We start from the raw sequence: 13,229 nt of genomic DNA, 5'->3' as shown, positions 1-13,229 counted from the left end.
TGCTGCTTCAGTGCCTCATTGTTTTCAAGGGTGGTGATCCTATCAGATACATTTGCAACAAATATACAGTAGCATTGAATACACTGTTTCATTATTTGATCCCCTTCTTTTCCATCTTGAGAAAAGTTAATTTCAGATTGATAAATAGCATAATAATCCATGATGTCATTTTGGTCAAGGACACAATTTCTTTTTTGAAAACATTAGATTTATACAAACATCTCCATGCAGTATAGTAACAGCAGTTCAGTTCAGTGTACTGGCACCAAAAGAAAATATTGGAACCATGTTAAAATCACACCCACCCTCATATCACATATTTGTCATGCACAGCATAGGTGATATTAAGCAGGTTACACTGTAGTTTCATATCTATTAAAGCTAATGAGGTTTAGAAACTTGGGGACAGAGGAAAAAACAATCACTCAAATAAGAGCCAGCAAGCTTCGGGTCCCATATCCTGTTTTTCTCCAACTATTCCACATGTTCTTATAGTAGATACATTATGACCCTGGCCTTTAGTGTGTAGCTTCCTTTCCACTACTCCACTCTGAATCTCTTAATCTCAGTCTACATGGCCCCTAAACAGTCTTAAGGGGGCTTCCACTGAGAGGGGTGTCATCTATTCAGAAACCCAAGACCTGAGGTTTACCTTTCTGTGGTCTCTGAATAGTTCACTTATTACTATTCTTGTTGTAATATATCAGTTAATCCTTGTCCCAGTATTGTGTCCTATCAAAATGTAGTGTGTATGTTGTTAATAAGAATTCCTATGAGACTAAAGCTCCTTTATAACCATTTGAAGTTATTTTATTCTTTTTGATAAAGGATAAAACAATACAGAGTGATTGATAAATCGTAAATTGTTTCTTGTTTAAATTGAAAAAAATGAAGGGATTCATGGTCCATTTCAGTAAAGACATGAAAGTAATGGAAAAATAAATTAATGGTTCAACTGGCTGAAGGATGAATATAATTATATAACTGAGGATTTCAGTGTAACTATAGTTTTCTCAAAGAAACCTAAAATGAAAGAACCATTGATTACTTGATCTGCAATACTGCCTGACTGAAGCGCTGCGGGTGGGTGGACATTTCATACAGCATTGTACAGATAATTTTTCATCAGCAGCACTGGCAAGTCGTAGGTTTCGCTAGCCAACATACAGAAGCTAAGCAGGAATAAATCTAGTTAGCATGTCAATGGGAGAAGGGAAAGATGAAGATCGATTGCTTGTGTTAGCAAACCAGATGGGGTGCGAGTTGCTTTCTAAAATGGCTAGGGATCCATCTATCTACTATATAGTATAATCAACTGACATTAATTTAATATAAATCCATTGTATAATCAAACATGTTCTATAATACATTAGAACAAATTTACCAGGTCATTAATAAGCATGGCAAATATGGCAATAATTACAAACACGTGTAAGAACATACTTATTCTTCAGATACCTAACTTACACTGTGTAATCTTAAGAAAATTATATTTTTTGTTAGTTGTATGATAGTCTTATTTGCCTTGCTTCTGATATGTAAACAGACTATAATAATGAATACTTATGTGAAATATTCACAGAAAGTGCCCTGATGTAACAATAGCCTCACTTCCGACTTTGATTGAAATTAAGTCCTCATCACCTAGCAGCGCATCACCCAACTATTTTCACCACATTAAACCTTTCGCACAATGCTGACAGATATTTGTAGGGAAGGTCAGCCTCCATTTTGTGCTGAGGTTCGAGATTCCGGAGCTGCTGGGGCATGCGCTAGCCAGGGGAGCGGGGAGGTATAAGAGGCAGGCCCCGCTGTCTGAACCCTCAGTACAGAGAGCACAGCTCCCAGGTGAACACAGCAGCGTAGGAAGGAAAACCCAAGCCCACCAAAATGAGTCGCAGCCCAGAAAGGATGTCGTCGTACCGCCGCCATTTCGAGGACAGCAGCATGACGTCCTACCAAGTGCGGGTGTCCAGCCCCTCGCCGCCCCGTGTCCGACACCGCTCTGCCAGCTACTCCCGCAGGGCCGAGGGTCTGGGCAGGAGGGCCTTCTCCAGCTCGCGCCGGTCCCAAATGATCAGGTAGGGCGAGCTGGGTCCGCCAGGTTGCACTGGCGTGAGGCTATGAAGGGCAAGTGTAGCTCCTTTTGTGGTTTATGTGAAATTTGTAGATTTTTTTCTTATTGCAATACATTACTGTACTATTCAAAAGTTTGGACACACCTACTCATAGAAGGGTTTTTTCTTTATTTTTACTATTTTCCACATTTTAGAGTACTAGTAAAGACATCAAAACTAGGAACTAAAACAAATGGAATTATGCAGTGACAAAAAATGTGTTTGAGTGTTAAATCAAAGCTATCTTATATTTTAAGTTCTTCAAAGTAGCAAAAAATATTTTTTAAAAATAAATTTTGTTTTGGAAAGAAATTCATACACAGGCATTAACTTCACTATTTATCTATTTAACAATAGAAAACAAATTTCAAGCATTTAAGCATAAGTCTTTATTTCAAAAGGTCTTTAAATGCATGTTTCCCATTATCTCCCATATCTTTAGTCAAAGGTCTGTCCAAACCTTTGACTGGTACTGTGCATTAATTGTGGATAAACTGATGACTTGCATGCCACTTCAGCTCAAGCATGGGCGCACTCTGTCTGGGTGTTGGGGCGGGAGCCACGCTGGATCTGGACGCAGCGGCCGCAGAGAACCAGGCCTTCCTCACGACACGCACCGGCGAGCGGCAGGAGATGATCGTTCTGAACGACAGGCTGGCGGCCTACATCGAGAAGGCAAGACCTTCCTCTCCGGCATTTTTGTTCCCATTCATCTTGGATTCCAGTCTTATTCTGTGTGGTTTAATAAGCACAACATCATTCACATATGTGATGATGCAGATGCTTACATTGCAGATGCTCCCAAACTGTGCACAAAGTTGGAAAAAAATCACCAGCTTTAGATGATACTTCCCATTCTTTCAAGATCACTGCAGTTGGTGGAGGTTGTCTGTAGGTGGATGCGTGTACCATGAATAGTCACCTTTTTGCAGTTATGCATTAGAAGTTGAAATGGGTTACATTCAGTAAGGCATTTCATGAATTCAGAAATTTCATACATGGAGCTATTGTGCAAAACATGAGACAAACTTACACTTTTTGGCTAAAGAGACCAAGGGGCCAAATGTGTTGCTCTCATTTATCCGGTCTGCAAGCACATATGAAAACATAACACATTTCAGACGGGGAGAATTTATGATTACAATATATTAATTTAGCAGACGCTCTTATCTAGAGCAACTTCCAGCACTAAAGAAATGTCTCCCTTCAAGTTGAATGAGCAACAGTGTCAGGTAACAGGTTAACGATAACCCTAGACCAATGAGTGTGAGCATAATACTATTCAAGCCCTACCACAAGTTACGTTGTGCAGGGAAGCTAAGTATACTACTACACATCAGTCACTAGATTGCAGCAACTAAAACACATTGCGCTGCTACATGTAAAATAAACAGTAAGTAATACAAGGTCTGTGTTCCTGCTCCTTGAAAGGTACGGACACTGGAGCAGCAGAACAAGCTGCTTGAGACGGAGATCGAGGCCCTGCAGAACCGTTTTCTAAGGCCCTCTGGCCTGCGGATGCTGTACGAGGAGCAGCTGAGAGAGCTGAAGAGGGTTGCTGATCAGATGAGAGCACAGCGGGTGAGCAGGAACTACATCAACACAGATATGGATTTAATCCACCTCACCAATGCTTGTAAATCCACACGAACATCACACATTTGAACCCCTCTTGACATTATTACTGCTCGTGGAAAATTTAGGTTTAGTTATACTGCTTTTCCTTTAAGGCTGATAGCATCTCCATAAATTCACCCTCTTTGTACAGGACATTGCTGTTGCTGCCAAAGAGGCCATGGCTGGTCAGCTGGAGATGCTCAAAGCGAAATATGCTGAGGCCGTGGAGGCAAGGAAGAAGGCTGAGCAGGAGATAGAAGCTTTCCGTCCGGTGAGCACCTTCCTTCAGCCAAATATGGTCTCACTGCATACTTGAAATTAGATTAGATTAGATTCAACTTTATTGTCATTGTGCAGAGTACAGGTATGGAGCCAATGAAATGCAGTTAGCATCTAACCAGATGTGCAAAAACATATATAAATAGCAAGCATAATAAATAGAAAATGGCATATAAAACTGGTATATACAAAGTGCAAGAGACAGTATGAGGTATAGGAAGTGAGGTAGGAGCATTAAAATATTAAGGCAGAGAGATCAACTGCAGTGCAATGAGAAGGCAATGCACCAGCAACATGGACCTAAATACAACTGCACTGTTCCCAACAATTTTTCCATTTAATCTGTGGTGACCAGGATGTCGATGCTGCCACCTCTGCCCGCATTGCTCTTGAGAAGCAGCTTGAGAACCTTGAAGCAGAGCTCCTGTTCCTCCAGAGGGTTCACAAAGAGGTACTCCTCCCTAATCCATGGAAACTTTTGTGTTTCAGTGTCAGTGGTTAGTTTTGTGCAGCACTTGAAAAACGTTATTTTTATTTTTCCATCCATCAAGGAAATTGAGGAGCTGATGAAACAGATTTACAATGCAGCCGCCAGAACAGAGGTGTCCTTCTCCCTTCCAGACCTTGCTGCCTCTCTTAAACAAATCCAGTCTCAGTATGACAACATCGCTGCCAAGAATTTACAGGTAAAACATACAAATGTACACATAGGACAAAAACAGACATTCTGGTGAGGACCTGACAGTTAAATGTATGATTTGGAAAGATGGAGTTGTTAGCATGTTGGTGTACTGTGTTACACATTAAACTGAAGTACGTCCTGGTTGCTTACATTTGTTTTATCACATCGGACATGTGTAACAACACATACATTTTTTTCAGGAGATGGATGCGTGGTATAAAACTAAATTTGAAGACTTAAATAATGCCTCGACTAAACATGCAGAAAGAGTCCGAAGTGTCAGAGAAGAAATTGCTGGCTATAAGAAAGATGTAAGTATTCTGGATTTTGTTGCTGGAATATATGTTATAGATGACGCAGATGATAGTGAGGACTGTTTGTCTGTTACATGTCATTAATTGTTTCTTACAAGGTTCTTAATCCACTGGTAAAATGTGAGTAGAATTCTTATAAATAGCTGTTTTCATTTCTATTGTATTTTTATCCAAATTACACATTTCTGCGTTGCCTCATGTAGGCCTGCTTTCAAAATGAGTCAAGTGGATTATGCATTTGCAAATATACAATAATATTATCATTTTAGTTTTCAGATTTGACATTCAAATAGACCATTTAGACATGTTCCACAGACAATGACTCTCAAGTGAACTCACTACCCAAGCCTTAATCAACAGAAGATAATAGTTTAAAGACATATTTGTTTGATTTATATTTTTCACGATTTCAGATTCAGAACAAACAGCGGGAGCTGGAGGCATTAAAGACCAGGAACGAGGCGCTGGAAGCACAGATCCGTGAGGCACTAGAGAAGTACAAGAAGATCGAGGAGGAACTTAAAGTAAGCAGGCCAGAATGGATCTTTTTTTTATTAATTACCACACTCATATAATTCGGAAGTCAGTAGTTAATTCATTTCCCCATATCATATTGAGTCCAGCTACACTGCCTATACAAAGCATCTTACCTTTTTGCATGTTTAGACGTGTTGAAGATGCAAAGACTGAACACTTTCATTTGTCCACTGAAACCAACTGCTCCATTCAAACAGGAAAAAATTGACGCTCTCACCCTTGAGCTGAAATCCACCAAGGAGAAAATCGCACTTCACCTGCGTGAATATCAGGACCTGCTGAACATCAAGATGGCTTTGGAGATAGAAATCACCACCTACAGGTAAAGCAGTAGTCTGTCCATAGACACAAAGCTTCATGTTCACAGTGTTCTGTCAGGTACGGAGTTCTTTCTTGGAGGAGACAAATTTCATTTATGACTGGTTAAACCTTATGCGCTGTGTGAGCTGCTTTAGATTTACCCCACGAGGACTGTCCCTGCACCTTGCTGTCAAAATGGGCTGAATATGAGCGCTCCTCTGGATGTGAATAGTTAGAATAGCACTTCATTTGTTATGGGTTTGCTAAAGACCGTGTGCCTGAGCCAACGTCTCTGCCGCCGACCCGACAGGAAGCTGATTGAGGGGGAGGACCTGCGTCTGAGCAGCATGGTGCGGAGCCTGTCTCTGATGAGCAGCAGCGTGAGCACCAGCATGGCCATCGGCGCCGCGGCGAGCGTAGGAGCAGCCGCCAGCCTGAGCGCAGCCACTAGCCTGGGCGCCGCCGCTAGCCTGAGCGCCGCTGCCGGCCTGGGCGGAGGCTTCGGGGGTGGGGCGCTCGGAGCGGGCCAGCAGGAGGCCATCGAGACCATCTCCACGGAGCAAGCAGTGGAGATGACAGAGAGGAAGACTGTGCTTATCAGGTAAAAGTAAGTTACGTTAAGACACCTCTGGGCAACAGGCCACACTAAAAGAGAGTATTTAAAATACAATACGCATCGATCTTAGTAGTAGTAGAATGGTATGGTATTATTCATACATTATAGATTCATTTCAAGGCTGACTGAAATTGCCACAGTTTAATCCTTCATAGTTCTTTTTTCCATTACATTACATTATCGTTATTTGACAGATGCTCGTATCCAGAGCAATTTACATAGGTTACAATTTTTTATATGCTAGCTATTTATGTAGCTGGACGTTTACTGAGACAATTCTGGGTTAAGTACCATGCGCAAGGGTACAACAGCAGTCCCCCAGTGGAAAATTGAGCTGGCAACCTTTTGGCTATGAGTCCTGCCCCTAACCACTATGCTACACTGCCGTCCCCACCAAATCAGTTTTACTTGTAACCATGCTCAACAAAGGGTCTGTGAGCATTCTGTTACAGCTTTGTCATTTTTGTCTGATCTCAGAACAGTTAAAACAGAGGATGACAAGATTGAGAGCGACACACAGGAACGAACAATCATCATTTCCGGTGCAGCTGACGAAACAGAGGAAGAATAGAGGAGGGGGACTACAAGATTGCTTTAACCCCTCTGGAGCTTAGCATGGACAGTCCTAACCTGAGCTCTTGACCTGGCTGTTGGCCCTGCTGACAGTTGGGATTGTTCTCTGCAGGGCAAGTTGCACCTCCAGTGTCTTATGCTGCTTGTTCACAAGCATTAAAACTTCTGTGTGCCTTAGACTGCTATTCTACTTGTAACAAATAAATTATTCAGCATCATACTCTTTGTTCTTGGAATTCATGGAAACCTATATTATCAGTTTTTTTTTTTCTGGTGTTCTATTAATGAATATCTGCTGGTTAAAGCTCTCTTTGAAACATTCTGGTACATTTGTAACAACTGCTTCACAGTGAACTAAGATATCTGTAATTTCAATTTCTGTTAGATAACCATATCACTTTAAGGGAACTATTATACAGTGACTGCATCCATCTTGTAGAGCACTATGATAACTGCCGTTCCACAGTGAACCGTGACAACTGCAAAAACCACATTAAATGAAGTTGTAAATCAATTACAACCACCACATTGCATTAAACTTTACCAACAACATCAATACTCTCAGAGTGATCGTAGATGACTACAGAAAACCACCTTATCCTGATCTAAAATAACAGCCACTTTGTTGTAGTGAACTTCTGCAACTGCAACAAACGGTTAACAACAATTGAACTGACTTTAGACTGCAATCTCCCTCAGAGACAAGTGAAAAAATAGTGTTGAACTTCAGTGGGGGGCATCAGAGACCTTCATCCCCTAATAACGAGTATTAGAATCAAATTGAACAATGGATGCTTGTTTCTGATCCTGAGATCCTCATGAGTTTTGGTGTTACGTCCAATACAAAAATTGTCCCCACATGTGACTAATGGATTATAAAACACTGTCAGGTACAACAGGGACATGGACAGTGATGATTCTTTTCCAAATCATGCACTGTGTCCATCTTACCCATTAAAAACACAGAGCCTACAGTAGACAATTTTGTTGTATGGCTATGTCAGAAATAATCCTTTTATGAGTATAATCATAGCATATAAATAGCCATACATGGGGTAACTACTGATTAGTGAAAGGATGCTGGTTCCACCACGATATCCATCTTAATGTAAATTGTATAAAACTAAGAGATAAGGGTTTAGGGCAGTGAACAAACACCTCCATTGGGGTAAAATGGTTTAGCACTAAAGCTAATGGTTTCAGATTCAAGAGCAATTCATGGATTAAAACAAGAATGTATGGTGTGGGATTGATGTGTCACGGTATGGTTTAGAGAGTGTCACAATTCAGGGCTAACGTGTAGTGGTTTAAGACTTAAACATCAGAGTTTAAGGCACAGTGTTACTGTGTAGGGCTAATGTGGTATGAGGTATAAGTGTAATGTGGTATAAGTGAGTACCAGAAAAAGATCAGTGAAAGCTGAATTATATTCTCTGTACACATGGGGAATTATTTTCATGTGTGAACAGATGCTCAACAGCACAACAACAGCAGTTTGTTAACAACTGTTAACACCAAAAGTGTGTGAATGAGGTTACTTGGTCAGGGCAAAGAGGAATAGCTTTTGGGTCAGAGTGATGGTTTTTTATGTAACAGTTAGGGCCTATGGCTAAGGGTTCTGAATCTTCTTTTAAAGTCAGAGGTATAAACTTGCTGTGTTGTGAGAGGCTGAGCAACATCCACCTGTCCCCTCAAGATAAGCCAAAGTCTGAGGGTATCTGTCAACACATCCCTAAATCTATGGGCTTGGCTTCCCTTCAACAGTTTGCCCAGTCACTTACATTTCATAACACAACTATAGCCTGGCATGGTCTTTCTGTTGTACAGTAACAGTAACACTGTCAGTATTCAATGACTGTAATACATTGTAATACTAAGAATAACAATAATAATATTGCTTAAAACTGTTCCCACTATATATAAAATGAAGAGGGAACAGGGTGTACAAATTATGATGAAGGAAATGCTGTTTATTTGTGTTATTAATGTTGTAATTTCAAACACAATAACTCAGTGAATTGTCTCCTTTCTTTAGAAGAATACATTAGAAATAATATGTTGCCTAATCAAGTACATTTAGCAATCAACAGTTATCAGTTATCTCCAGTTATCCAGAAACACTGATGGATGAACTTCTCTAAAATTGAAACAGGATATGAGTATCTGTAAGCGTGTGTTGTATATGTATATAATGCTCTGTCTTTGAACTTCTCTGAGAACATTTTCCAGCCTTCTCTTTCTTCAGTTAGTCCTCTGTTTGCCATTTGTTCCTGTCCCTTATTTATACACACACCAGACCAACTTGATGGTAAGAATATTAATGCAATAGCATATTTACGCTTATAATATGGATTCACTGGTCATTCAGTAGTCATTTATTACAGGTACATTTACATTCATTTTGTTAATCATTGTATGAAAAAAACTTTGCTCATTGCTATTATTGCTGTTATCCTTACTGTACAGCAAATATGAGGTCAAAGTGGAAGCAAAGGATTTTCTCATTTTTTTCAGAATTCTCTACTAATATGCACATTGGTATTCAGATGTTTTTTTTTTTATTATTTCCTAAAACTCTATATATCTGTTGCTAGGGGCAGCCACACTTTTTAAAAAGATTGCATTCAGCTTTGGCATGGACCTAAGTCATGGCTTTGTCTATACATGCAGTGAATGTGGCACCAGTTGTCCCACATGAGGCTTACTCATCTGCGTATTACATGCATATTAACTACTGAAATTCTCTTGTCTTGTGTTTCCCCTAAATATCTGAATTTAACAAATCTATTCTGTGAGACAAAACAACAGGTGTGCCACTTCATGTCACTCAGAGAGCAGTTCATAAGATGTTGTTTTGCAGATGATCATCATGCAGATTATTCAAAACTGTGATAAATGTAGGTAGTAGAACCAGACAAATGTGTGTTATGGTAAGGAGATGCAAGATGGGTGCAAAGTTTCAGACCTCTGTGGCATATGAGTGATTTTAATGAATTTTGAAAACTGGGCTTCCGATCAACTTCTGCATTGCCACCATGTGTCTGAAAAGACCATGATGATTAACCTGAATTGCTTCACTAAATGTCTGACATTAATGTATTATTTAAAAATAGAAAATGATTAGGCCATAGTGGTTAATGGTATCTGCTAAGCAAATAATTACTGCCATCTAAAAATGTAATACCACCGTACTGTGTGTATCTGGGTGGATACTACATAGCACTGTGAATTAGCTTATAGTGCCTCTTCAGCTTACATTGCTAGTTTCAGGTTATTCTGACCAGCACTTAATGCTCAGCTGGAATGTACTAAAATGCTAATTTACATTCAAAATTGTAACTCAAATCAAAGCTCATGGAGACTGCTTTTGTTTATTTTGCTTTATATTGCAGAAAAAATGGTATCTGTGATACCAGATAATTTTACCTGGGTTGAACCTGGGGTGCTGGCCGGAATGGCCTTTCCTAAACATCGTGCCAACCTTCAGTACCTAGTGGACCATGGAATCAGACACCTGGTCTCTATTGAGGCTCCAGAAAAACTTCCTGGCATTGAAGATTTCCCCCAGCTCACCTCACACCCCATAGTGGTGACGGACTGGGCTACCCCCACAGATGCTCAAATCAACAAGTTTCTGGGGATTGTCCAGGAAGCTAAATCCAGAAACGAGGTATGATCAGCAATGACATAACATATAATATACACTAAAGCATGTATGTCATCCTTATGGCATTGCACATAGATGATTAATGTGCCCTCGCCTCAGATTCCAGTCCCCTTTATGTCACGATTTTAATATTCACATGAAACCTTTAATTGTTTACCTGCCTTATTTTTAATCACCTTGAATTTTCAAAAAAATCTCCTCAGCTACAGAAAGAGAAATACTTGGAAAACCCAGAGTTTCTTTTCTCCTCTGTTTAAGTCAAACAGAAGCATGCCTAAAACTGTTGCAGCAGAGTCTTTAACTTGTGAAATCAATTGATGAAATGTGGCTCTGTTCCATTCCAGCCCGTGGGGGTTCACTGCACAGCAGGCATGGGGAGAACTGGGACTTTCCTGGCCTGCTATCTGGCCAGGACAAAGAATCTGCATGGGGACGATGCCATTGAACTGCTGCGGCAAACAAGAAAAGGTTCTGTGGAAACAGATGGGCAGAGGGCACTTGTGAGGAAGTACGGCCGCCAATGATAAGTGTTACGAGTTTTAAGCAGAAAGCGCCAGTGCTCTCAATCATCCAAAGCTTGCGATAAAATGTTTAAATCATCTTTTACAAATCATCTTTTATACTTTGCTGAATAATTAAAAAATCTTCACTGGCAACATTGCTCAAGCCTTTTAAGTGTGTGTCTGTGTGTGTGTATATGCGTGCACATTTGTGTATTGCAGTGTGCCTACTTCAGCACCAGCTCCATGCAGGTAGCAGGTGGATCAGGTTGGTTGTGCAGGGCATCTTCTCCCTATCCCAGGTTTTCCCAGGATCACTGTGACTGACATGAGACATTAGGACAGACAGGGTCCCACCTTGGGCCCAATCCAAAACTTTACATGAGAGCGCAGCATTGCAGCTGACAGCACTCACCAGTTACAAATATGGACCTACTCACATGCATATGATTTTAAATAATTTAATTTAAACTCCAAACACAAGCACTAGTTGCCTGTTTATGGACATCTCTCCTACAAGGTGTTTTACAGCTAACACTGAAATTGAAATACAGGTTTGAGTCACAGCAGGTTATACTCGGGCATAAATACAGTGCAGTGAGTGGTTAGGAAGCTTGTAACCCAAAGGCTGCAGGATTTAATGCAATGCAGGGCAATGTTAATGACCCCTTCCTCCTGGTGCAAGTACTGGTATCTGTGGTACACGTATCTGTCCATAATGTGAGTTACCCAAACTGAACCAAGCATTTGCAGCTTGCAAGCATCAGTGCAACCCATCTGCAGTAGCAAGACACAGATTTCTGCTTTCAACAATGGTCTTTACCAGTAGCAGCAGAGGTCTCTCCAGTTAGTGGTGTTGAGGGCACTTCAATTCAATTAGTTGAAAAATTAAAGTACAGGAACTACTGTGAAGACCAGAAACATACACTGTATGGACAAAAATATTCGGACGCCTGACCATTACATTGTAATGACATTGTATTCAAATACATATACTTTAATATGGAGTCGGTCCCCCTTTTGCCGCTATAACAGCTTCCACTCTTCTTGGAAGGCTTTCCACAAGATTTTGGAGTGTTTCTGTGGGAATTTGTGCCCATTCATTCTGTAGAGCATTTATGAGGTCAGGCACTGATGTTGGACGAGAAGGCCTGGCTCGCAATCTCCGTTCCAGTTCATCCCAAAGGTGCTGGATGGGGTTGAGGTCAGGGCTCTGTGCGGGCCAGTCAAGTTCTTCCACACCGAACTCATCAAACCATGCCTTTATAGTCCTTGCTTTGTGCACTGGGGCACAGTCATGTTGGAATAAAAAAGGGCCTTCCCCAAACTGTTGCCACAAAGTTGGAAGCATAGCATTGTCCAAAATGTCTTGGTATGCAGAAGCATTAAGATTGCCCTTCACTGGAGATAAGGGGCCTAGCCCAAACCCTGAAAAACAGGTGTGGCCAAATACTTTTGTCCATATAGTGTATATCAGCTACTAACACAAATTGACAGGTGTGAGCATCTAGACGACCCATTGTGAGCACAAACAATGAAAGAGAGGAAGTTTTCTTTTAATGCAAACGTACATATTCTTAGACTACAATTTAATCTTGACTTTTTGACAAGATAGGACACAGATCCAAAAAAAACAACAAGGTAGTTCACAATACATTGGTAAAAATGAAACGGCTACATTAACTGAAGCCGAAATTCGTTTTTCCTCTGTCACACCAGGGGGGACACATACTGTGTGACACCGTGTGAATCCTTGGCACTCCAGACAATCCCACAGAACAGATGATGTAAACATTTTGGCACAAGTTAAAAAGGGCAGTTTATATCAGTACCTCATTGTTCTTAAAACTAAATCCAAAGGAGTAATTAGTGTGGAGACAGACAGAATGATCTATAGGGCTTAGATACGTGTGCTCTCTTAAGGACATGGATGCAGATACAAACATCAGCACAGTCTGGAGGAAGAGACATATCTGATCAGTGATTCCTGTTCCAAAGAAGAAATATATGAACATGACTGAATTGCA

General features: G+C 40.6%; 2 protein-coding genes across 2 annotated transcripts; both read left to right on the top strand.

Moving 5' to 3' along the window:
- The first annotated feature begins 1,890 nt into the window (after nt 1–1,890).
- Nucleotides 1,891–7,033, top strand: ngs (notochord granular surface). The gene is made up of 11 exons (XM_036550566.1): nt 1,891–2,081; nt 2,636–2,792; nt 3,549–3,698; nt 3,886–4,005; nt 4,369–4,464; nt 4,565–4,699; nt 4,896–5,006; nt 5,423–5,533; nt 5,744–5,868; nt 6,157–6,447; nt 6,940–7,033. Exons 1-11 carry the CDS (start codon nt 1,891–1,893, stop codon nt 7,031–7,033), a joined length of 1,581 nt encoding a protein of 526 aa, XP_036406459.1.
- A 3,399-nt stretch (nt 7,034–10,432) lies between these two features.
- LOC118792450 (dual specificity protein phosphatase 23-like) lies at nt 10,433–11,226 on the top strand. The gene is made up of 2 exons (XM_036550303.1): nt 10,433–10,705; nt 11,047–11,226. Exons 1-2 carry the CDS (start codon nt 10,433–10,435, stop codon nt 11,224–11,226), a joined length of 453 nt encoding a protein of 150 aa, XP_036406196.1.
- The last annotated feature ends 2,003 nt before the right edge of the window (nt 11,227–13,229 follow it).

Source organism: Megalops cyprinoides, chromosome 17 (genome assembly GCF_013368585.1).
Source record: "Megalops cyprinoides isolate fMegCyp1 chromosome 17, fMegCyp1.pri, whole genome shotgun sequence".
NCBI lineage: Eukaryota > Metazoa > Chordata > Actinopteri > Elopiformes > Megalopidae > Megalops > Megalops cyprinoides.
Note: the sequence above shows the minus strand (reverse complement) of the source record. Positions and strands in the feature narration are given on the sequence as shown.